We start from the raw sequence: 26,264 nt of genomic DNA, 5'->3' as shown, positions 1-26,264 counted from the left end.
CTGCACATTTGATAAGAGCTGGGACTTCAACACAAGTTTTCTGGGTCCCAATTCATAACTCTTGCCACCACTTCACACCTCAGACATGAGGGGATCGCAGTGACGTCAGTCTCCCCTCTTCTGGCTCCTGAGAAGCTGTCTCTGCCTCCTCACTGTCCCATGTGCAAGTCCCTCATGCTGCATCCTCTTCTGGAAGAGGTGGCTCCCTTCCCGACTGAGGAGCTCAGCTCTTGCTCAAGGGCATATGGTGAATTTAGTCTCCTGCTAAAGTCATTTCTTTGGGTTATTCGCTGGTTTTTAAACTCTTCAGTGGCAGGGCTCCTTAAAGTCTTAATATGGGGGCTTTGAAGAGGCCAATAAACTGCAGCTCTTACCCCCTCTGCGTTCAGAACCTTATGAAAAACAGGCATGGAGATAGAAGCGTTATCTTTGATAGGGTAAGGTCACAGTGCAAGAGCCCCACAGGTCAGGGCTTAAAACCAGACTTCCTGACACTTGCCCCCTAGACCTCCTGGGGAGGCAGGGATGGATACATGTGTGCGGGGGCTCAGGGCTGGAAGCACCTGTCTGGCGGGCAGGCTAGTCCCAGGAGAAGATGAAGAAGGGGCCGAGTGTGCTCAGTTCCTTCCCTAGTGGCCCAGTCAGCTGAGTGCCTCCTGCCCTGGGGAGAACTGAGAGGGAACTATCAGGAAGGCAAATGTCTTTCACAATTTTGAAGAAGTGGAGATTCTATTTTATGGACCTGGGAGAGGGAGAGAATGACCTCCCTCCACAATAATGCCCTTTGAGGAATATCTTGCTCTTAGCAGTAGGAACAATTGATGTAATTAATTCTCTCATATGATCTAGGTACTGTATTTTTAAAGATTTGACTCTCATTAGTTTATTAGTATAGCCTCAGGCCTCTTTAGGTGATTAATACCACTTCAGGTGATAGTATATTATCACCTCTTTGGAATGCTACTTTTGTTTCCTTCACCTTGATTCATTTCTGATCTCTTGATCATTTTTTACAGTGCTTTGGATTAGAGCCTCCTTGAAGATTGGAAAAGTTCCCATGGTTTCCTTCTGAGAAGATCCTGCTTATTGAATCTACAGTCTATCTCTTTTTCTTGTCCAGGATCTGGTAGACTATTGGGAAAAGTCCTTACAAGGGTTTCCTGGGAACTGGATTTTTAAAACAAGTTATCTGTGGGAAAATACTCTCCAAGTACGAAGGGGCTCTGTTTTTGCCTCTACTTATTTCTCAAGCTCCTTGGGGAAAAGAAAGTACTACAGGTCAAATCTTTTTACAAGTAAGCTCCATTGGACTGTCCAAATACATGGTATGGATTAGAATTTTGTTTCATTGACTGTGGCTTGAATTAGGTTACGCATAAGCTGTGCTGTGGAGGACTCTTGGTTAAATAAAGATTTTCATTGCAAATTTATTTGTTTTAGAGGAATTTACCTGGTAAACACAGATCTCTTCCAGCTAATGTTTTCACCAGGCTGATTCAGACTGGGGAACAGGAGTGGGAAAACACTGTGGACACAGTCTGCTGGCTAGCAGTCAAGGCAGAGGAAAGAAAACATAGGCAAAGGTCTCTGTGAAATATGAATCTGAGTCACAGAGGGAGAGGAAGAAAATAGTATGTGTCATTCTGAAAAAGCTCCTCTAAGGGCAGTTTCTTTTGGCTATAACAGTTGCCTCTCTCCTGGAGACAGTCACAGGGCCTCAGCTGGCTCTTCCTGCCCCATTTTCAAATTTAAAAGGAAGCCACCTTCAGGCAAATTCCCCCTTCCTCCCAAGAAAGAAAATAAAAGGAAATTGAGAGTACTGGTCTCTGAAGAACCTGGGTGGGGTTTTGAATGAACCTAAGAGAGTGCCCTCCCTCAGCTGAGAATGTCTGCAGTCACAATTGGGACTTGCTCTTCTGGTGCCCCCTTGGGCATGAGGGTGTTCTCTAAAGTTGCCTAAATCCTGACTATTGCAGTCACCAGAACTCTACCCATCATGTCTCCTTTTCTAGGCCTTGCCTCTCAGTGTGGAGCGTTTCCTGACTAACTTTTGGCCGTTCCCAAGGCTGCTCTCTTGAACTTTTTCTCTGGCCACTCCCTATAGGCCCTCCTCAATATATTCATTTTTCTAACAAATTCTTTCTTTCCATTTGACATGCATCTCTGGTCACTAAGTCCCAGAAAGATCCTGCAGCAAACAGTGAATCAATAATAAATGAGCATTTCTAAAATTCATTTAAATATTTTACACTTTTATTTACACTTTTATTTTATTGGGATATAACTTACATACCATAAAATTTACCCATTATTCACTTACAATAGTGTACAGTCAATGATTTTTAGTAAATTTATAGTGCTGTGCAACTACTGTTACAACCTAGATTTAGAACATTTCCAAAACCCCATAAAGTTCCCTCATGAGTATTTGCAGTCAATTTCACCTCCAGTTTCAGGCAACTGCTGATCTGATTTCTGTCTCTACAGATTTGCCTTTTCTGATCATATCCTATAAATGGAATCATACAATATATAGTGTTTTGTAACTGGCTTCTTTTACTGAGCACAATGTATTAGAGACTTATCCATACAGCATGTACTTCATTTCTTTTTTTCTTTTTAAAATATTATTTATTTATTTTAAAGTATTTATTTATTTATGTATTTATGGCTGCGCCAGGTCTTAGTTGCGGCACAAGGGATCTTCGTTGCAGCATGTGGACTTCTTAGTTGCGGTATGCGGGCTTCTTTAGTTGCAGCATGCGAACTCTTGTTTCGGCATGTATGCGGGATCTAATTCCCTGACCAGGGATTGAACCTGGGTCCCCAGCATTGGGAGCGTGGAGTCTTACCCACTGGACCACCAGGGAAGTCCCTTCATTTCTTTTCATGGATGAAAAATAGTCCATTGTATAGATATATTACATTTTGTTTATCTATCATCAGTTTATGGACATTTGGGTTGCTTCCTGCTTTTGGCTATTATGAATAATGCCTCTATGAACATTTATGTACAAGTCTTTGTGTGAAGATATATTTTCATTTCTCTTGGGTAGATACCTAGTAGTAGAATTTCTGGGAAATTTGTTTAGGTTATTAAAAAAAAAACTATCAATCTGTTTTACAATGTGGCTCTTCCATTTTACTTTCCTACCAACAAATAGATGAAGATTTTCCCACATCTTGTCTACCACTTAGTATTGTCTGTCCTTTTGATTATAGCTCTAGTGGGTATGTAACACTATCATATTGTGGTTTTAATTTGCATTTATTGAATGACTAATAGTGTTGAGCATCTTTTTTTTTTTTTTTTTTTTTGCGGTACGTGGGCCTCTCACTGCTGTGGCCTCTCCCGTTGCGGAGCACAGGCTCCGGACGTGCAGGCTCAGCGTCCATGGCTCATGAGCCCAGCCGCTCCGCGGCATGTGAGATCTTCCCGGACCAGGGCACAAACCCGTGTCCCCTGCATTGGCAGGCGGACTCTCAACCACTGTGCCACCAGGGAAGCCCTTGAGCATCTTTTTTTAAGTGCCTTTTACCCATTCATATATCCTCTTTGGTGAAATGTGCATTCTAATATTTCCCCTATTTTTAAATTGGATTGTTAGTCTTCTTATAACTAAGTTATGAGTTCTTTGTATATTTTAGATAAAAGTCCTTTATCAGATATACAATTTGTAATATTTTCTCTCAGCCTGTATCTTGTCTTTTCAACTTATTAATATTATCTTTTGAAGCACACAAGTTTTCATTTTGATAAGGTCCAATTTATCAAATTTTTCTTTTGTGGATTGTGCTTTTGATGTCATATTTAGGAACTCTGGGACTTCCCTGGTGGCGCAGTGGTTAAGAATCTGCCTGCCAATGCAGGGGACATGGGTTCGAGCCCTGGTCCGGGAAGATCCCACATGCCACAGAGCAACTAAGCCCGTGCGCCACAACTACTGAGCCTGTGCTCTGGAGCCCGTGAGCCACAATTACTGAGCCTGCGCCCCTAGAGCCTGCGCTCTGCCACAAGAGAAGCCACTGCCATGAGAAGCCCGTGCACCGCAACAAAGAGTAGCCCCCACTTGCCACAACTAGAGAAAGGCCGTGCGCAGCAACGAAGACCCAACACAGCCAAAAATAAACAAACAAACAAACAAACAGACAAAAACTCTGCCTAGCCTAAGTTCATGAAGATTTTATCTTATGTTTTCTTCTAGAACTTTTATAGTTTTACTTTTACATTTAGGTGTAAGATCCATTTTGAATTAATTATTTTGTGTATAGTGTGAGATAAAGGTCTAAGTTAACATTTTTTTTGCATATGGATATCAAATTGTCCCAGCATCATTTGCTGAAAAGATTGTCCCTTCTCTATTGAACTGTTTTGGCTACTTCATTGAAAATCAATTGATGGGGACTTCCCTGGTGCCGCAGTGGTTAAGAAGCCGCCTGTCAATGCAGGGGACACAGCTTCGATCCCTGGTCTGGGAAGAGGCCACATGCCGTGCAGCAACTAAGCCCGTGGGCCACAACTACTGAGCCTGCACTCTAGAGCCTGCGAGCCACAACTACTGAGGCAGTGTGCTGGAACTACTGAAGCCCGTGCATCTAGAGCCCGTGCTCCACAACAAGAGAAGCCACTGCAATGAGAAGCCCGTGCACCACAATGAAAAGTAGCCCCCGCTTGCTGCAACTAGTGAAAGCCTGAGCAGCAACAAAGACCAATGCAGCCAAAAATAAATAAAGAAAGAAAGAAAGAAAGAAAGAAAGAAAGAAAGAAAGAAAAGAAAAAAAGAAAATCAATTGACCAGAAATGTAAGAATTTATTCCTGACTCTCAATACTGTTCCATTAATATATATGTCTATCTTTATGCCAACACCATACTGTCTTGATTACTGTAGGTTTACAGTAAGTTTTGAAAATGGATATTGTAAGTCATCCAGCTTTGTTCTTCTTTTTCAAAATTGTTTTGGATATTCTATATAAAATTTAGGATCAGCTTGTCTGCTTGTACCAGAAAGGCTGCTAAGGTTTTGCATACAGTCTATAGATCAATTTGGGCAGAATTGCAATCGTAACAATATTGATTCTTTCCAGTCCATGAACATGGAGTATCTATTCATTCACTTATATCTCCTACCTATCAACAGAAAGAAAAACTGACAAAATTGAAAAGAGAAATACAGTGCTACAATAATAGATGGAGACTTCAATATCCACATTCAATAGTGCACAAAAAAACCAGACAGAAGATTTATAATGAAATATAGGCCTTGAACAACCCTATATACCAATTAGAACTAACAGACATATATAGAACACTGTACCCAACAACAGCAGAATACACATTCTTCTCAAGTGCAGATGGACTAGTCTCTAGGATAGAGTATATGTTAGGCTGCAACACAAATCTTAATACATTTCAAAAGGCTGAAATCATAAATACATGCAAGGTATCTTTTCTAACCACAATGGAATAAAAGTATAAATCAAAAACAGAAGGAAAACTGGAAATGTATGGAAATTAAACAACATACTCTTAACCAATAGGTCAAAGAAGAAAATACAAGGAAATTAAAAAATACCTTGAGATGAACGGAAACAAAAACACAACATACAAAACTTATGGGATGCAGAAAAATAGTGCTAAAAGGGAAACTGTAAACATATACATTAAAAAAGAAAAAGAATTTCAAATCAATAATGTAACTGTACACATTAAGTGACTAAAAAAGAAGAAATATCTAAACCCAAAGCTAACGGAAGGAAACAATAAATTTGCGCAGCGATAAATGCAATGGAGAACAGATAAACAACAGAAAAATCAATGAAACCAAATTTAGTCTTTCAAATGATCAACAAAACTGACAAATAACTAAAATCAGAAATGAAAGAGGGGACATTACGACTGATACCACAGAAATGAAAAGGCTTATAAGAGAATACTATGAACTGTTGTGAGCCGACAATTTGGATAACCCAGAAGAAATGAATAAATTCCTAGCAACACACAACCTACAAAGACTGAATCATGAAGAAACAGAAAATCTGAACACTCATAATTAGTAAGGAGATTGAATCAGTAATCAAAAACCTCCCAACAAAGAAAAGCCCAGGACCAGATGGTTTCATTGGTAAATCTACTAAACACTTAAAGAAGAATGAATACCAATCCTCTTCAAATTCCTCCCTGATACCTAAGTCAGAGAAAGACACTACAAGAAAAAAAAAGTATATATCAATATCCCTTATGAATACTGATGTAAACACCTTCAACAAAATACTAGCAAACAGAGTTCAACAGCACATTAAAAAGACTATACACCATGATCAAGTGGGATTTCTTTTTGGAATGTAAGAATGATTCAACATACAAAAATCAGTCAATGTACTATACCACATTAACAGAATGAGGAAGTAGCTCATTCAGATTCAATATAATTATGCATATGGCTGGATTCGTGTCTTCCATTTTGCTATTTGTTCTCTATGTACCACGTGTTTTTTTTCTGTTCCTCTTTTATTGTCTTTTGTTATGTTTAATATTTTTTGTATCCCATTTTAGTTCCTGTGTTAAGTTTTTACTATATTTTTGGTGTTACATCAATGTACCATGAATATCTTTCCATGACGATAGATACAGATTCTGTTCTGGAATTGAGAATAATAAAAACATGCTCTCTATCCCTGAGGGTTCAGTTCTAATAGGGGACAGACATAAAAATATATCATTTCAATTCAATTTTAGTAGAGGTTGTATAAGGTACAAACATGGGGCAGGGAAGGCTTCATAGAGGAAGTGATGCCTGAGTTCTGTTTTAAAGGATAAATAGCAATTTTCTAGTTAAGTAAAGAGTAGAAGGATATTCCAAACAGTCAGCATGTGCAAAAACATGAGGAGTTAAAAGTGCGGCATGTTCATGGAACTATCGACAGCTCAATATCCCTAAAACAACAACAAAAAACGCAAACCTAAGCCTTGCAGGAAAAAAGGCTAGAGAGGTGGGCAATGGGAAAGTTATCGAGGTCTAGATCCCCCGATAAGGAGTTTGCAATTTATCCATCAGACTATTTTGAACTGAGAATAATATGATCAGATTCTGAAATAGAACACTCTCTCTGAAGGATTAGCTGAAAAGAGAAGAAATTGGTGGTGGTGGGTGACTAATTAGAAGATTTTTATAATAATCCAGGACAAAGATGAGATAGTAAAGCAAGATGGCAGGGGAAGTGGAGCAATGGGGATGTTTTAAGCATGTTATCAGGGGTAAATGGAGGCAATTTAGCTTGAGTGGGAAATCAGAATTATTGGTGAGAGCTGACAAGGGCTTTGCAGGGAAAACACTGCCAAATGTTAAATGCAAAGAGCAAGGGGATGAAGAAAGCTAAATGGAGTTTAGAAGTTGAGGGGGTTGGGAATGGGATGGATGACTTAGAGCCTAGGTGAGAGTCTGGCCAAGGATAGAGGGTGAGAACTGGGGCCGTGGGTATCTATGTGTCCTGTAATTCCTCTGTCAGGTGGTTCCCGTGCACATTCCTGGGACAGCATGGAAACCTTTGAGTAAGAGAGTGTGAACAACTGTTGTCTGTCTTCAACAGTCCCATCAACTGAGGGCAGGAATTTTTGGAAAAATGCTAGATGAAGGAATGATTCCCTAGAGATAAACGCTGAAAATAAGTGGGTTGAATTCTCTGTGGGCACAGGGGTGGAATCTAAGGCTTTCAAAGTGAAAACTAATGTTTATGTATAAAATATTTCTGAAGAAATAGATCATAGCAGTTGTTTCTACTGAAGGGAAGTGGATGGCTGGGGAATGGGAAGGGAGGAAGACTTTTCTGTGTGTAACTTTTTGTACATTTTGAATTTTGAATAAACTGCATTTAACATCTATTCAAAATAAAAGTTTTAAAACAGGAAGCTGAGGAAATGTATTGGAGAAAAATACTTATCACCCCTTCACACATCTGTATGTATTTTCAGGTGAGACACCCCTGCTTAGACAGCCCTGTTTGTTCCTGTAGGGGAATAAACTAGTTTGCCCCCTACTGTCCTAGGACCACTGCACCTTCTTAAAACATACTGAGTCACTTCTCTGCCCTATTTTCAGCTCAGTGAGAGCCACCTTCCTTCCTGACTGGAAGAAGAGACAGAGGAAATCCAGTTCTTGAGGGTTTAATTTAATAGGTTCAATCCCTGTGACAGTATGTCATTCTGAGTGAAATTACCTGGGACAGAGGTAGAGACAGGAAAAGGAGAAAGAAGAGCCCATATTTACAGGAAAAATATACAGTCTAAAGTTACAAGCTTAAAAAAGAACATCCATATCCCCTACATTTTGGGGTAGGACTTGGAGCCAGAGTCTCAGGACAGGAAGCCACAGACAACCTCTTTACTGTCAATACCATGAAAGTACAGGTGAAATATTACAGGCTCAGAATCTAGATTTAGGGCTGTAATTTCAGTTCTACCCCTAAGGTTGTGCGACCTTGGTCAAGTGGCTTCCAAAATCTAAGTATCAGTATCCTTTTCTACAAAATTAGCTGATTGGATGTATAGATGAACTCCAAATATTCTTTCAGTTTCCACATCTTATAATTCTAAATCTTAGCTGGGCCTGCCATATAGTTCTGTAGCTTCTCCTAATAGCCATTTCACTACTGGGCTTTCAACATTTGTTTCTTAGCTCTACTTTCAACTTTTAGTTTCGGGAGGTGAAAGCTAGAGGAGGAATAGTAGGAATTGGTGGGTATTCAATCTTTGTGCCTGGGCCACAGGGTAGGAAGCTCTGGTTGTCGTTTCAGCAATTATTCCTTCATAACCTGGTCAATTTTGTCTTTTTCTCCCCCCCAATTTCTTTTTCTGAGAACTCTTTTGTCTTCTTCCCTTGCAAACATCACCCTACCCCTAAACTCCTGCTGTTCACTGGCCTATACTCATATATTGATTGTTGTGACTGAATTATAAATATAATGATTATTTCAACAAATAATTGAGCACCTAGTATGTACTAGGTAAGCAGTTTTCAAACATTTTGGTTTCAGGACCCTTCTATATGCTTAAAAATTATTGAGGGCCCCCCCCCACAAAGCTTTTGTTTACATGGGTTATATCTATAGATATTTACTGAATTAACAAAGTAAAACTGAGAAAAATCTAAGCTATTGATTTTAAAATAGCAACAGTAAACCTATTACATGTTAACAACATAAAAAAAATAAAAAACAACTATATATTCAAAATGAAAAACGTGAGAGAAGTAGCAATGGTTTACAAATGTGCAAATCGCTTTATGTTAGGCTTAATATAAGACAGCTGGAATCTCGCATGCTTGGTTCTGCATTTAATCTATCACTGTGGGGTTTGCAATAGTTTCCTGGGGCTGCTGTAACAAATTACCTTGGTGGCTCAAAACAACAGAAATGTAATCCCTTATAGTTTTGGAGGCCAGAAGTTCAACATCGGTCTCACTGGTTAGAAATCAAGGTGTGCTCAGGGAAGCACTCCCTCTGGAAGCTCGAGAGGAAAATTCATTCCTGCCTCTTCCAGCTTCTGGTGGCTGCTGGCATTATTTGTGACTACTTGTTCCAATCTCTGCCTCTGTCTTTATATCAATTTCTCCTCTTTTGTGTGTGGCGGTTAATCTCCCTCTACCTCTCTTTTTTTTCTTTTTCTATAAATTTATTTATTTATTTATTTTTGGGCTGCATTGGGTCTTGGTTGCTGCACGCAGGCTTTCTCTAGTTGCGGTGAGTGGGGGCTACTCTTTGTTGTGGTGCAGGGGCTTCTCATTGTGCTGGCTTCTCTTGTTGCGGAGCACGGACTCTAGGTGCGCAGGCTTCGGTAGTTGTGGCATGTGGGCTCAGTAGTTGTGGCTTGCGGGCTCTAGAGCTCAGGCTCAGCAGCTGTGGTGCATGGGCTTAGTTGCTCCGCGGCATGTGGGATCTTCCCGGGCCAGGGCTTAAACCTGTGTCCCTTGCATTGACAGGCAGACTCTCAACCACTGTGCCACCAGGGAAGCCCTGCCTCTCTCTTATAACAACATTTATGATGGCACTTAGGGCCCACTGGGATAATCCAGGATAAGTTCTTTGTTGCAAGATCCTTAATTTAATCACATCTGTGCAAGTTTTACTATATAAGATAACATTCACAAAGTCCAAAGATTAGGATATGACCATATCCTTGGGAGACAGTATCAGCCTACCACAGGTTGGTATGTTGTTTGAAGTTTATGAAGAAAACCTGGTCTCACACAGATATGTAGTTCAGGAAAAAACAGTATTTTAATAGCCTTTTCAATTAATTGTGGATGTTCTTCTTTGATACCATACCAAAACTCAACAAGCAGTAGTTTCTTAAAGGTTTGTTGCAATTTTAAATTATATCAGTGAACTTTTTGTATAGGGTTACATTAAAATCATTGGTCTATATTCATTTTAAATAGATCTTCAGTCCATGTATAATTTTATAACATCATGCATTGATCATTTGGAAAATATTGTTTCATTGAGTTATACAGATCTTCTGAATACTGACACTTTTAATTATACACTATCAAAAAATAACATTCATTAATATCACCACTGATCTTGTCAGAACAGTTCTTACATATTAGAGATTACCAGACTCCTGGTAGCAGATACACATTTTTCAAAATTCCAATTTACTCTTGAAAGTTTGAATTTTATTAGTGGTAATGAATACTGTCAGTTATTTCTATTGAGGCAACAGACTCACTGCTCATTTTCAAGAAAGCCATTGTTTGTTAATCATTATTTCAATTAAAATTGTATTCCATGAAGAAAAGTGGCTGGTTCAGCTTTCAAGTCAAACTGCACCAGTGCTTTTCCTTGAGAAACCTTGGTTACATGTCAGAACTGCTTTATGTGTACTCCCCATTTTGTCACACACAGTATTTAAAAGAAATGTACTCAAGGGTTGATATTTAATAAAATTAAAAATTCTTACTGCTTCATTGAAGATATTCTTTTGTGAAACTGGCTTTTTTTAAAAATGTGAGTGTCAGTGGTGAAGAGTACATTTGGGAGCCTCTGCCTTGATTTGTGCCAAGGTGCCAGCAGTTTTGCCCAGTATTGCTTTTATACAATTAGTGCAAATATCAGCACAGTTGTTCCAGAATAAACTATGAGATTAAAAGAAATTGTACAATGTTTTATTTCAGCATCACTTTAGTTTTTTGCCAGGCATTTATATAGATCTTCAAGTATTAGCTGGTGCTGCCACCTGACAGATACAAGCAAAGCAACAAGACTAGCTACATCTATAATTATATAATTTTTGTCCATCTTAAAGACAGTATAATTCTGCAGATAGGATATTCACCCAGTCTTTATGTTTGCAACGGAATTTCTAATTTGGTGAGTTACTGCATCTTTGGAAAACAGCACTGCCATGATTTCTTTGACTGATTTTTCATCTAGCAGACATTCACCCAGTAATGTACAGGCTTTATTAGTCTTTCAGCTATCGTATGCCCTTCTCCAGCCAGTGCAATACAATAATTTAACCTGTAAAATGCTTCAGCTAGTTTTTCATTTGTACTTTGAAAAGTGGTAACAAAAAAAGGTTTGGCTTTTAAAGAGGTTATCATTTTAATTTTTTATTGTTTTCTAATTTTTTATTTTTTTTAGGTTATCATATTTTAAATATTCAATTTTCTTTAAACTCTGAATGATTGGTCTCAAAATGATGCCTCAACCTACCTGGCACCATAATAGTGCTTGAAAATATTCTGTTGAATAAGACAAAATAAGGTAAATCATTAACATCTCTAACATCAAGGAAAAGAAATAAGCTTTTGTCACATTTTCCTTTCTTATTTACAGTTTCACCCAGATTATTCCCTTTACCTGAGTCAGAATCCTCTGATATTGATGTCAATATCATATTTTTCAGCATCTTTAGATGTGGGAGATTGAGAAAGCAGGTCTTCTAATCTCCCTCTTGTGAATCAATGAAAGAATCTAAAATAAAAAAAAATTATAAACAAAATTTTATTTTAGAATAAAAGATTAAATTCTAAAAAGTAAGTTTTAGAAAAAATTTAAATATTTAGAAAAGTTTTCAATAAATTAAAAATATTCTTGCAAAACAAGTAAACAAAATGAACTTTTTTCTTGTGTTTCTACACAGGCACAAGGAGAATTTAGGGATTTCAAAATACCATTTATTAGATGATTAAATGAGGACAGATAAGTATAAATGAATGTTGACAAAATTCTTTCTTAGGGAGAAATGGAAACTTTTATTCGAGCCAACTGAGGATTACAACCTGGGAGACAGTCTCTCAGAGAGCTCTGAGAACTGTTCTGAAGAGGTAGAGGGGGAGGCCAGTAGTATATGTGATTTGGCGTAGGGGTATGTGCAATTAAGCATTCATTCACCTTGGTAGAAGGTTACTGCTATTTCTGAGGAACAGATATATTAGTTAATGGTTTTAGTACTTTTCTAAGTATAAGAAGATGCTGGGTTCATAAAATTTTCTCCTAAAAATATCTAACTATCTGAGGGCCATTTCTGTCAGTTTTCCAGAGCACAAAGTGCCTCATGCTGAATTCTTTTCAGGGTATATTGTAGGTCAGCAACTACAGTGGCTGATGACTTGATTTTTGTATAACTGGATGATAGGTAACATTCTTTATTTTACAATCCCTTCCCTTTTGGTCTTACTTTTGACTAAGGTTTGGGAGTCATTTCATGACCAATTTGTCCCATGGTGCTAGGAATGCTCATTCCCAGGTCAGACAAGGATTTCATTGATATGCCCCTCACTGTGCTATATTACTGGACTAGGCCCTGTTAACAGTAATCAAAAGCCTCTGTACTGCCTGTCTTACTAGTCTGTTACGGTCCAGGAAGCGGTTCCATCTTGTTGCTTCTTCCCATATTTGGAGTTACACTATTAAGATCATTGATCTTATAGGACTATATATTTGACCAATAGTTTCAAATCACCTAATCATCATTAATTTTATCTGAGGCTCAGCCACACATTTGGTGATGCAAAAAAACAATAATCTTATAAAATACGTGGAATACAAGTAACGTTCTAAGTAAATATTTAAGCTAAGAACTTCCACTAGGTGTGGCCCAGTATCTCCCCAGGTTATCTGACCAGCCTGTTGTGCACCACCCGCTATCTTTAAGGGAAATGATATACTGGCATTGTACATAAAGTCCACCAAAGTTGTCTGCACATACAAGGTGAGTGGTGGAGCATTGTGACCCCTTACAGGATTGAGAAAGGAATGTTATCTTCTAAGAGTTACATGGCTGGAGCCAGAAGAAGGAAAACTGATCTTTACGGCTGAGCAGACACTTCTGCCATTGGGGAAGTCTGGTTAATGCATGATGCACAGACACAATGAACACTAGAGGGGAGAGAGGAGGCCCAAATGGGCGGAGAAAAATTTTATGTCTAAATTTCTCATCTTGCCTTAAAATATGAATTTTTATTCCATCATAAAGATAGCTTGTAAGAACACACTAGAAGTACTGAGGACAAACTGAGTTAAACTCTGAAAACTTATACCCTAAACCTTAGACGAATCTATAAAATACAAGAGCAGTACTCAAGCACACACTTCATCAGTCAGTTGAGAGGTTCTAAGTCCTCTATCTTGAAAACTTCTCTATATGCTCTGGAGAGGATAAGAGTGAAAACAACAAATAACATTTAAGTAATATTATGAATATAATTTTGACTTCCTGGATCCTTTGTTAGGGTCTCCTTCAGAACTCACCAGACCACATTCTCAAAAGCACTGCACTAGATTCTGTTCTAGATGGAAGCTGAGGTGATAGCAATGAATAAGACAGGGAGATACATATTTATGTAGTGGCAACTGCCATCAGTTCTAGAATGGAAAAGAACAGAGCGTTGTGAGAGGACAGGACTGCGACCTGCTGGGCAGGAGCAGGGGGGTCTGGGGGGCGCGGGGGTGGCCAACCGACCACTTCCCCTTCCTGGCTGCCTCCCCAAACCCCAGGAGAAGGGGGGGGTCGGAGGGGAAGAGACAGTGGCCAAGAGTCCCCCGTACGCGGTGGGCGCTGAACCCAGTAGGATGAATCCACAGGACTGCCGCGCCGTCATTCAACACCACCAGGGTCCCCGGCACCGCCAGGGCCAGGGCCGCGCGTGGCGCCGGGGCCCAGCAACGATTCCGCCCCTCCAAGTGCGGCCGAGGGAGGTGGGCGGATTGCTGGTAGTCCCCCAGTGAGAGGCCGCCGAGAGAGGGCCAGGAATGGCCACCTCCCCGTGCGGTCTAGGGCAGCGCGGAGGCGGCCAAAGGGAAAGGGAGACTTTTGCGGCCGAAGTATAAGAGGGACAGACGGCAGCGGCTACCTCAGGAGGACCCAGAGAAGCTCGGGACGCAGGGGTTGCCGTCGAAACCGGGAGCGTCCGGCCCTTCTGCTCCTCCACAGAAGGACCACGTCCACACAGGCTTGGCGCGCTGTCTTTCGCTTGCCGACTCTCGCGCCCTCACGCGGCGTCTCTCTAGAACGACACTGTGCTTGTCCGCGCAGAACGCGAATAAAGATTTCTTTTTCAGACAAACAGGAAGTGCCTACGGTGGCCGGGGAGGCGGCGGGGCAGGGCCTGGGCATGAGGCCGGGCGGCGAGCGGAGCGCGGGTGGCGGCGGCGGCGATGAGCGACATTGTGGAGAAGACGCTGACGGCGCTGCCGGGACTCTTCTTGCAGAACCAGTCGGCTAGCGGGCCCGCGGCCGCCAAGGCGTCCTTCTCCTCCCGACTGGGCGGCCTGGTCCGCGGCATCACCGCTCTCACCTCCAAGCACGTAGGTGTTTTCCGGGCCGGGAGGTCAGGGGCGCCTCGGGGAGGCCCCTCGCTGGGAGGCTCCGGTCCGGCGGCGAGCCTCCGGGGCTGGCCATGAGGCGTGTGTGTCTGTCGGTCCTGGCGTCTGTCCGGAAGCGTCACTTTGCTGCCCGGACTGACAGCTGGGAGGCCGGGTTTCCACGGTTGGCCCTGACACTGACTCATTATTATCTGGGGCAGATATCTTTAATCTTTGAGTCTCCGTGTGTTTCTTGAACGTTGACATAACGGAGTACCAATACATATTTCATAGGTTGTTTCGAGAGTTAGATGAGACATCGAGCGTGTGAAACTACCAGGTGCCCTGGAAATGTCAGCATTATTCTTCTAAAAAGTTTCTTTCGCACTCGGGTTGTTTCTGGCTCCCGGTTCTTTGAACTGCTAGATGTCATACACTAGAACAGACCCTGCCATTTGAACCTGTTGTTCAGTATATTTGGGGAGCTTGAGGTTCTTAGGTTAGACCCACGGGTTGGGCAAAGAAAAAGCATAATTCTCCCCAAATGCACTATTTGCTGAGTAAGTCTCTGCCTCAGATGGGCTTTGAAAACGAGCAGTTATAATGGAAGTTTTTAAGTTCCCGCAGACTTTTCAAAGCTTCAAGGATTTTGTATCTTAAAGAAAGATAATGTGGTAGGTCAAAATCTGTTCAAAAGATATTTGTGGAAGAGACTATGTGTTAGACCCTAAAGAAACAGTATAAAACACATTTCCTTTTCCCAAGGAATTGGTCCTTCATCTTGGGCTTAAGACAGCTGTGAGCAGTATACAATGAAATATGTGTCAGGAGAGAAGAAAAGACAAAGAGAGAAGGTTTTTCTTCAAAGTGCTCTGAGGGTTTAAAAACGTTCTTTTTTAAACTGAAATAAGATGATGTACTGGGGAGGATCTGCTTCACATTCAAAAATCACAAAAAAACAATTATTTGTAGACTTGATATTGCTTGTCTTAAAATTTTGTCCTTTGCTAGTTTTTATGAGGTGGGTGAATGAAATAAAATACTTTTTTTTTTTTTTGCGGTACGCGGGCCTCTCACTGCTGTGGCCTCTCCCGTTGCGGAGCACAGGCTCCGGACGCGCAGGCTCAGCGGCCATGGCTCACGGGACCAGCCGCTCCGCGGCACGTGGGATCTTCCCGGACCGGGTCACGAGCCCGTGTCCCCTGCATCGGCAGGTGGACTCTCAACCACTGCGCCACCAGGGAAGCCCAATACTTTTGGTTTTAAACTGCAGTTTGAAACTGTACATAAGGTATCTAAATGTAGCTGTACTTCACTAGCATTGTTAATTCTTGGTTAGTCACCTAATGGGCACCTGCTAATTCAATGTGTAATTTAAAAATAGCATGATATTCGTCAAAATTGGGGTCAATTTTCAAGTGCTTAAGGAGGTGAAATACAATGCAGACAGTAGAAGTAACCATATTAGTGTATTTATTGTGTGTGTGTGAGAGAGAGATGGGAAGTGAGGGAAAGGATGCAAAGAATAAGGAAAAAAGGATAGGGAAGAAGAATATAGTTTAAGAGGAAAAGAACAGTTTCTGTTTCTGCCTTCTTACTCTGTTTCTGTATTCCATGAAGAAGGAGAAGGTGTGAGAACCTTATTCTGGGCCACTACATAAAGAATTGCTTTTCTACTTTCTCTCCACTGTTAATTTTTTTTAAAAAAGGTTTTCTGCTAACCCGTCCTTAAGGGGACAGTAACTGAGTGAAGAAAAGAGGAATGGTGAGTTAGCATGAAAATATTTATTCTTTCCAGGAATGATTCTGAGAGTTGGAGAAATGCCTGTCGGCAAATCTTAAGTGCATAATTTTTGTAACTCTCCTTTAAAATAATGTATCTTTTTTATTGAAAATATTATAAGTTATATTTTTCCCTTTAAAAATACTGTTACAGTTTAAAAAGATGGTTATTCATGCATTCAAATATTTTCATTTTTTCAGGAGGAAGAGAAATTAATCCAGCAGGAGCTGAGTAATCTGAAAGCAACTGTTTCTGCTCCTACTACAACTCTGGTAAGTTTGCATAGTCAGTGCCAGCACATTTTGAATTTGAAATCTGGTCCACTGCGGACTCAGTAGTGGCATTAATTGATCAGTTGCTAAAATCTAATTTATCACAGTCAAGATCAGTTATGGATGGTAACAAGTCAAACATTAATTTTAGCCTTTTATTGCTGACTGGCTGCACCAGAGCAAGACTTGCTTGCTTGACTGTTGTCAGTTCAGTGCCAACATGATGATAGTTACATAAATGTGGAACTCCTGGGACCCCAAGGCTGATCCTATTGTTTTAATGTTGTGCACTGGGAGAAGGTTAGGACACATCATTTAAAATAATATTTTCAGGGGACTTCACAGGTGGCTCAGTGGTTGGGAGTCTGCCTGCTAATGCAGGGGACATGGGTTCCATCCCTGGTCCGGGAGGATCCCACATGCCATGGAGCAGCTAAGCCCGTGCACCACAACTGCTGAGCCCGTGCGCCACAGCTACTGAGGCCCGCATGCCTTAGAGCCTGCACACCGCAACTACTGAGCCCACCTGCTCTAGGGCCCACGTGCTACAACTACTGAGCCTGCGTGCTGCAGCTACTGAAGCTTGCGCTCCTAGAGCCTGTGCTCTGCAACAAGAGAAGCCACTGCAATGAGAAGCCTGCGCACCGCATCAAAGAGTAGCCCCCGCTCGCTGCAACTAGAGAAAGCCCGCGCACAGCAACAAAGACCCAACGCAGCCAAAAAAAAAAAAAAAGTAAAAAATAAAATAGTATTTTCAGACCTGAATTGATATATTGTAAATCTCTCATTTTACTGTTATATCTTGGAATATAGGTTGGCTGACAAGGTAGAAAAGTGATTTTCTTGCTGTAAAACTGAGTATATTGCACAATAGCTAAATCAGGATCTAGTTTTTAAAAAACTTGGTTCCATATAATTTGATTTTCAAACAGCATTCATTCAGCAACTATTTAAGCTGTGACCACCATATGCAGACCACTGTAGGACTGTGGGACTGTCCCTACATAGTTAGATTAAGGCCTACTTTTTTTTTCTTTTAATTTTTATGTGGTTTCAGATAATGAGATTTTTCCAAGCAACGTTTATTCAGCAAATATTTTGTGAGTGCCTTCTTTGTGTAAGTTGCTGTGGAATACACTTCTAATAAAAATATTGTGGTGATCATTTTGCATGAATACATGATTATGTATGTGAATAACACTTGTAAAGTCTGAGAGAATGTTTATATTTCCTTTTATGGTCATAATAATATGTGGACAAATGAAACTCAAAACATAGTTAATGTGATCTATGCGTGTATGTGTATATGTATGTGTATGTATAGATATGTATATGTTTTTATGTGTATGTATAAAATCAGTGTGTTATGATACTTGATAGAAATGTTACAGAGAAATAGCTTTTCTCTTTTCATTTAGTTTGATTTCCATTTTCTATAATTGGCATCAGTAAATACAGTTTTCATGTGTTTACAGAATTAAGATAAGTAGGTAGAAGTTAGGGAGCCAGAGTTTGAAGGAAGATTTTATAATATTTATGGCCATCCAGCTCTGGGCATACTTTACAGAATAGTCTGTCCCTGAGGTGGTCATGTAGAAGTTGGATTATAATTTGTTAAAGAAATCTTTTAGAGTGAATTCCTGCATTGGGAAAAGCATTTTCTTCTCCAAAAATAAGAGAATAATAATGTAAATGCAATAGAATTTTACTTAAACAAAGTCCGTAATGACTTTTGAAAAACTATGAGATAAAATGTTACAAAATCAGGGTTGATACTTAATGGCTTAAATGAACACTTTCACTCATTGATGTAGAAGCCTTTGAAGAGGATTCCAGTATACTTTAAGCTTGTTTTCTCAGTGTTTAGTAGTTTTAATTAATGTGCTGATGGATTAACTTTTATTAAACACAAGGGACCTAAATTAAATCATTAAACATTATTCCCTTAAGATTTTCCTATGGTTTATTTTTAAACTCTTCATATTTACATGTACATGTGTGTATGTGTATATATATATATAAAATTTACTCTCTGTATATAATATATATGAAATATTAAATGTTATTCTTTAAAACATTTTATTTTACTGTTTCTTAAGCATTTTGTGATTCAGTAATCCTGTAATATATCAACCCTAATTAATTTTTAGATATTAAAATAGTCTGAGCTTTTCTTATTTTGAAACACGTTTATATTTTAAATTGTTGATTAAAATTTGCTATAAATATTGATGCAGATATTCTCATACTAAGAAAACAGATTTATAGAATCTCTTAAAACAAGTTATTAGCTCGTGTTGTAAATATTGAAAGATCCAGTTAAGTTAAATATTGGAATGATTATACCATTAATGAAATCATAATAGTTGTGAGGATTGTTGAAAAAGTAATGCTTATACAACAAACTATCGCCTATTATAATATAGCACAGTAATTCTGAAGAAACTCCAGGTGCAATTTAGTCTTTAAATGTGAACAATATTTTTATTACAGAAATTATTACCAACTTGTGGGAACTGTATGGATGCTTTCATTTGACAAAGTATGTTAAAATGATGTGCTACATTCTAGAAGCCACGTTAGAGTACCACGAGTGAAATTTTGTCTGAGGACCATGTGTGTCCCATTATAACCACATTTTATGCGAGGGACACCTAGAATTAGAAATAGCTACGTTTTATTTATTTTGTATTGTTGCCAGTAACAAAATATTGAGATAATTTTACTAAAATGTGTACTGTTGGTAGTTAAATTTGGGAGAAACTCTTTATAAAGTCTGACTTTGGGTGGTTAATTTATATATGTTATTTCTTCAGTGCCAGGATTAAAGAACTCTCCTATTAAATGATTACAACATACTAAAAAAAAAGTCAAAGCATTCTATTTATTTATACTGTTACTGGATATTTTGTTTTTCAGAAAATGATGAAGGAATGTATGGTGAGACTTATATATTGTGAAATGCTTGGATATGATGCTTCCTTTGGTTACATACATGCAATCAAGTTGGCACAACAAGGAAACCTTTTAGAAAAAAGAGTAGGTATGTATGTGTTTAAGACTTTTGCACTTAATGTTGTCCTTAAAGTTCTGGCTGTTATATAAAGTGAATGGTGGCAGGTGTGTAGTATGTTTTTAGAACACTGCCTTGTGATTTCCAAAGCTTTAAAAGATAACACTTCAAAAACTCACAGCCTAAAATGGAATCAATTTTCCTGATTCATAGCATTTTGGAGTTATAGAAAAGATGAAAAATTGCCTGTTCTTGTGATGGTGGTTAGATGACTTTGTCAAAACTCATTGAACTATATACTTAAAAGGGTGAATTTTCTTATATGTAAATTATACCTCAGTAAAGCTGATTTTAAAAAGTCTGTATAACCTCATCAGTTTAATGATAAGGGATGATTTTTTTTTAATAGATAAAAACTGAAATTGACTTGAATAATTTTCGGTATCCTGCTCCTAGTTTCACAATTGTTAACTATGAGGATTTGAGGTATCTTTTAAAAAATTTTGTTTCTATAATCAACCTTTAAGTCTATTAGGAAAACAAGGACTTAAATCTTGTATTCATATATGTACAGCTTTATATCAGAAACTTAAGAAGGAAGCACTTTGGAATAATATAGGAGTAGAACATGTTCTTTATTTAAAGAAGTTGATAGTGTCATGTTGTCAGGGACCAACATTCTTCTCAAGTTATATTGACCTGTGCTGTCAGATGATGGGCACGGCGTGGGAGATGTCTTGGTAAAGACCCTGAGACTATATGAACACAGTGTTCCACTTGTTGAATCTCACTCCACTGAAAATACTCTTTTGTCTTCTAGATTTGTTACATTCTTCCCTCCAAGTAGAGTGTCCTCTGGCATCCTGTCTCTCCCTTTCTGTATTCCAAATCAAGTTTTAACTCTTCTGTGATCTCTCAGGTGGCTCCTACCATCTGTTGTCTTATGGTGTTTGTCTTTTCATGTCTTTTCCAAACTAATTCTGAGATCCCTAACAACAGGAAATTTAGAAAACCATAGATAGTCTATACTTTGTACATCTGTTGCTGTATTTTGCTTTTTAGACTTTCTTGTAATTTTTCCATTTTCAATTAAATTTTATTTTTATTTTTATTATTTTATTGGTTTTTTTGGCCACGCCACGTGGCTTGTGGGATCTTAGTTCCCCGACCAGGGGTTGAACCCAGGCCGTGGCAGTGAAAGCACTGAGTCCTAACCACTGGATCACCAGGGAATTCCCTAAATTTTATTTTTAAAATATGTAAAAATTACATATGTAATTTGTAATTTATACATGGTCCAAAAGTTAAGACCTGATAAAAAGGTATAGTCAGAGAAATTTCATTTTTATCTCTAACCCCTCTACCAGCTTTGCCCCTTACCCCATGGGTAACTATTTTCATTAGTTTCTGATTAATCTTTCCATTGTTTCATTTTGAAAAAACAAGCAAATTCATGAGTACACACTCAAATACTGTCTCTTACACAGAAGATAGCATGCTACAGAGATTACTCCGCACCTTGTTTTGACATCTTTATACTTTTATACAATTGCATAGTTTTCAGTGGGTGGATGGACGTACTGTAGTATTTTCATCTAGGTCCCTATTGGTGGATATATGGGTAGTTTTTATTTTTTGCTCTAATAAATAATGTTGCAGTGAAGGACCTTGTATGTGGGTTATTTCATAGTTACAGTGACTAAGGAAACCTCACAGTCATTTTTACTGAGATTCATGATCTTCCTTAGGAAAGTATTTTATTGACACCTAGAAAGACGTGTATGTGGGTATCAGATATTCTTTATGTGTGCTAATGAGTGGAAGTTTTTTTTAAGATAGCATTTAAATTTTTTATGCCTTTACTCCAGTACCGTTGCCTCATCTACTCTCCTGAGATTTCTAAGGCTAGCTTTGGTGCTTTCTCTGATGGATAATGCATTCTTATTTTTCACATGAATACTGCTGAGTAAATAAATCTCAGTACCCACTAAGTCAGAAATTATGTTAGGTGCTTTATCTTGTGAGATGTTATTTCGTTTGACAGAGGAGAAAACTGAAGCTTAGAAAGGTCAAGTCAATTTTCCAAGGTCATAGAGCTACTAAATGGTAAAGCCAGAATATAAACCCAAGTTTCTATGAGTCAAAGCCTGTATTCCTATCCTGTACCTCACTCTTAGTCATATCAAATGTATTCTATAATCATAGTTGTTATTCTTTGTTTTCCTGAAACCTTTAAAATTTTTTGAATCACAGAATATCTTTTTCCCTGTTTCCTGATTATCAAAACAGTTTCCTTGTTTTCCCTGATTGTCAAAACAGGATATTCTTTTTAACAGATAGAATTAAGATTTCATAAAGTTTTGAGGTGGTCTTTGGATTAGTTTGTTGATCTTCTTGTATCTTGATATTGGTGACTTGAGAGGGGGTGATATCTTAGCTGAACAGATGTAATCTGATAAGACCTAATTTCTGCTTTAAATGCTGTCTAGGGTTTTTCTCTTTCCTGGTGCTGGTTTGTTCTTTTTTGTCTCTCCTGATTGTGGGAGTGATAGCTCTGCTCCTCTGACCTTCAGTGAAGATGTTGCTGTGGGTCATGCTGCTACTCCTTGGTTATGAGAACAGGAAATTTTTAACAGTTTTCCCATCTTCCCCGACAGACACATTATGGATGCTGGGTAGTAACAGGGATAGTTAACACTAGAATTCCTAATAAAAAGGCTGGAAGAATTGAGAAGAATGAAAAACAATGGGGATGGGAGTCAGGGAATAAGGTCTTAAAGTAGACTGTGTGAGAGACAGAATAACATAGGGGTTAAAAACATGAACTAACTCCTACTGGCTGGGTTGTAGTCTTGGCTCCACCATGTAGTAGCTGTAGACCTTGGGCAGTTACCCTTTTGGGGCCTCGTTATTATATTGGGGATAATAATAATATCTGCCTCATAGAGTTGTGAGGATTAAATGAGGTGAGGCTTGTAATGTACTTAACCCACAGTAACTGTCTAACAAATGTTATCGAAATTAAGGGTGACAGGAAAATGACATGGGGCATCTAGATTCCATGCACATGGTATTTGTCAGTGTATTAATGTACTTCCTCAATCTTAAGTTGTATTTTTTAATATTTTGATATTATTAAAATAAAAGTACTTAAGTAAATGAGTACATTTAATGTGGTAGACATTGTTTCTTTCCTCAACAACTTTTATTCATTCAATAGTTTATCATCAAATTGAGAAAATAAGGTATTGTTTATGGCTAATAGATGATTTACATCATATGGATTGGTATCAGGTAGCTCATTCAGTAATACAAATAGCTAGTAACTCACTATTTATTAACTGTAGTAGCTATTAGTTTTTAAATAATTATATTTGGCTATAAGACAGAAAATGTATTGATTGATTGTGTAGAGATTTGCACAGAAGATGGAAGGCATATATTCCTAATGTCATTTACAGGACTTTAAGTTGGTGCACATAGCCTCTTTTCCATTTCAGTTATATCCTGTGAAATACCTAATTGTGAAAGACTTCAGGATGAAGAACATCTGAAATCTTCCTTACTGAATTTTTTGAACCTTGTTATTTTACTATTTGTTTTTATATTTACCTGTAACTGGTATCTTTGACACTTAAATTTTGGAATATATTATTGCTTTGTTTAACTTCTTGGGAAATGTTAATTTTTGGCAGGTAATTATGAGACTTTTCCTCTCAAATTTTATAGGTTATTTGGCTGTTTCTTTATTTCTACATGAAAGTCATGAACTGTTGCTTCTCCTTGTGAATACAGTTGTAAAGGTATTGTATTGTATGCTGGTTAATATGAAGTCTTAAATTATTCCTTCAGGCATCTGACATTTCTCATCAATCATATTAAATTAGGTATTTTTCAAAGAAGGTAGGCTTATAGAATGGGCTTAGAAAGATCTTTTATATCAGTTTCTGCATCTGTAAAATGAGGATAATAACAGAACTTAACCAAGTTGTTAGGGTTAAATGAAACACTGTAGAGAATAATAGTTGCTACTGCTGCTGTTATTATTGTTTCATTTAAAAAAGCAGAGTTAACGAAAATAAACTCAAAATGGTCTAAAGACCTACATGTAAGACCTGAAACCATAAAACTCCTAGAAGAGAACATAGGTGGAACACTCTTTGACATAAATTGTAGCAATATTTTCTTGGATCAGTCTCCTAAGGCAGAAGAAAAAGCAAAAATAAACAAATGGGACTTAATTAAGCTTAAAAGCTTTTGCACAGCAAAGGAAATAATGGACAAAACAAAAAGACAACCTATGAAATGGGAGAAAATATTTGCAAATCATGGGACCGACAAGGGGTTAATATTCAAAATATACAAACAGCTTATGCAACTCAATATCAAAAAAAAACAAACAACCCTATGAAAAAATGGGCAGAAGACCTGAATAGACATTTTTCCAAAGAAGACATGTGATAGCTAACAGGCAATGAAAAGATGCTCAACATCACTAATTAGAGAAATGCAAATCAAAACCACAATGAGGTATCACCTCACTGAGAATGGCTATCATGAAAAAGTCTGTGTACAGCAAATGTTAGTGAGGATGTGGAGAAAAGGGAACCCTTGTACACGGTTGGTGGGAATGTAAATTGGTCAGCTACTGTGGAAAACAGCATGGAGGTTCTTTAAAAAACTAAAAATAGAACTACCACATGATCCAGCAATTTCACTCCTGGGTATATATCTGGAAAAAATGAAGACACTAATTTAAAAAGATACATAACCCCAGTGTTCATAACAGCACTATTTACAGTAGCCAAGACATGGAAGCAACCCAAGTGCCCATCAGCAGACAATTGGATTAAGAAAATGTGGTATATATACACAATGGAATATTATTCAGCCACAAAAAAGAATGAAATACTGCCATTTGCAGCAATGTGGATGGACCTAGAGAATACTATTGAAATTAAATATTAGTAAATAAGTCAGAGAAGGACAAGTACTGTATGATATCACTTATATATAGAATCTAAAAAATAATAGAAATGAATGTATATGCAAAACAGAAACAAACTCACAGACATAGAAAAGACACTTGTGGTTACCAAAGGGGAGAGAGGGAGGGACAAATTAGGAGTATGGGATTAATAGATAACAAACTACTATATTTAAAATAGATAAACAAGGACAGCATAGGGAATTATACCCATTTATCTTGTAATAACCTGTAGTGGAGTATAATCTGCAAAAATACTAAATCACTGTGCTGTACACCTGAAACTAATACAATATTATAAATAAGTATACTTCAATAAAAGAATACATTAAAAAAAAAAGCAGAGTTGGAATTATAACTCAGATCTCCAGACTCTTAGTCAGATGCATCTTCCATGCTGTTGTCTTTTTCTCTAGGATCTGTTTTAAAGGGATGTGATATAAACTGAATAATTGAAGTCTTTTAAATTCTGAAAGTCAGTTTAAAGAAGAACAGAGTTTAATTGGGTAACTGAAATGTACAGATAATAAAAACACAATTTAATGCATACACAGTATTGTTTCCTGTTAAACGTTTAAACAAAATTGGTAATGAAGTATAATTGAATTGTTGAGCTTTTTCATGTTTATCTTGTTTCAGTCTTTTGATATGTGAGAGAGAGAGTGTGTGTGTGGGTGTGTAGTATCAATACTTTCTGAATTAAGTTATATACTCTCTTAAGTTTACTAGTAGCTTAAACTTTTGCAAACTTTCAAAAACGTAGTTTTGGGTTCTATTAGAACGGCTTGTAAACTTTGTGCTTATGTAAGTATATATGAATGCATGCATTTTATCGTATATATTCAAGAATTGCTTCCTTTTAAACTTCCACTCATATTGTTGATTAACAAGAAGAATTCATAAAATTATTCTGTTACTAGTTTAGAAAAGTTTTAAAGGCTGTAATAAGGAAGACTACTTTGGTCATTGTCAGGACAGAAATACAGTCTTCTTTAGTTCAGTTGCCTTTTGGCTATCTTTATCTATTGACTCTATTAAGGCAAATGAAACAGGGATATTCCTATAAAATATGAGGTAAGCCTAAATGTACAAATTAATTTAAAAAGTTAGTAGAAAACTATTAAGTGTGTAGGACCATTGCAATGTTGAGCTCAATGTCCCTAGATTCAGAATTTGCACTGAATGTTTTCTTTGCTTAATAATGTTAGGACTTGCAGAGCACTAACCTAGTAGAAGTATGTATGGCACTTACTATCGTCAGCCAGATTTTCCCTCGAGAAATGATTCCAGCTGTTCTTCCATTAATAGAAGATAAACTTCAACATTCTAAGTAAGTAAATTCTTTTTGGATAGGTGTCTACACTATGTATTTCAAAAGGAAAATTTATACTCAGAAGTTTAT

General features: G+C 38.0%; 2 protein-coding genes across 2 annotated transcripts in view; one reads left to right on the top strand and one right to left on the bottom strand.

Annotated features, from left to right (window-relative positions):
* Positions 1-14,542, bottom strand: part of SPPL2A (signal peptide peptidase like 2A) — a 164,211-nt gene extending 149,669 nt beyond the window's left edge. Inside the window, exons 1-2 of the mRNA XM_089907230.1 lie at positions 14,357-14,542; positions 11,862-11,975 (exon numbers count right to left, since the gene is read on the bottom strand). The gene's annotated coding sequence lies outside the window, so the exon portion shown is untranslated. The remainder of the gene's footprint in view (positions 1-11,861; positions 11,976-14,356) is intronic.
* A 77-nt stretch (positions 14,543-14,619) lies between these two features.
* AP4E1 (adaptor related protein complex 4 subunit epsilon 1) overlaps positions 14,620-26,264 on the top strand; it is a 70,657-nt gene continuing 59,012 nt past the window's right edge. The window contains exons 1-5 of the mRNA XM_089907234.1: positions 14,620-14,810; positions 16,791-16,862; positions 19,782-19,905; positions 23,605-23,678; positions 26,071-26,192. Coding sequence (XP_089763360.1) covers positions 14,661-14,810; positions 16,791-16,862; positions 19,782-19,905; positions 23,605-23,678; positions 26,071-26,192 — 542 coding nt within the window. The 5' untranslated portion in view covers positions 14,620-14,660. The remainder of the gene's footprint in view (positions 14,811-16,790; positions 16,863-19,781; positions 19,906-23,604; positions 23,679-26,070; positions 26,193-26,264) is intronic.

This window comes from Delphinapterus leucas, chromosome 2, assembly GCF_059928025.1.
Source record: "Delphinapterus leucas isolate spDelLeu-1000000601 "Yukka" chromosome 2, BTC_Dleu_Yukka2, whole genome shotgun sequence".
NCBI classification, from domain to species: domain Eukaryota; kingdom Metazoa; phylum Chordata; class Mammalia; order Artiodactyla; family Monodontidae; genus Delphinapterus; species Delphinapterus leucas.
This window is presented reverse-complemented; position numbering and strand designations above follow the sequence as displayed.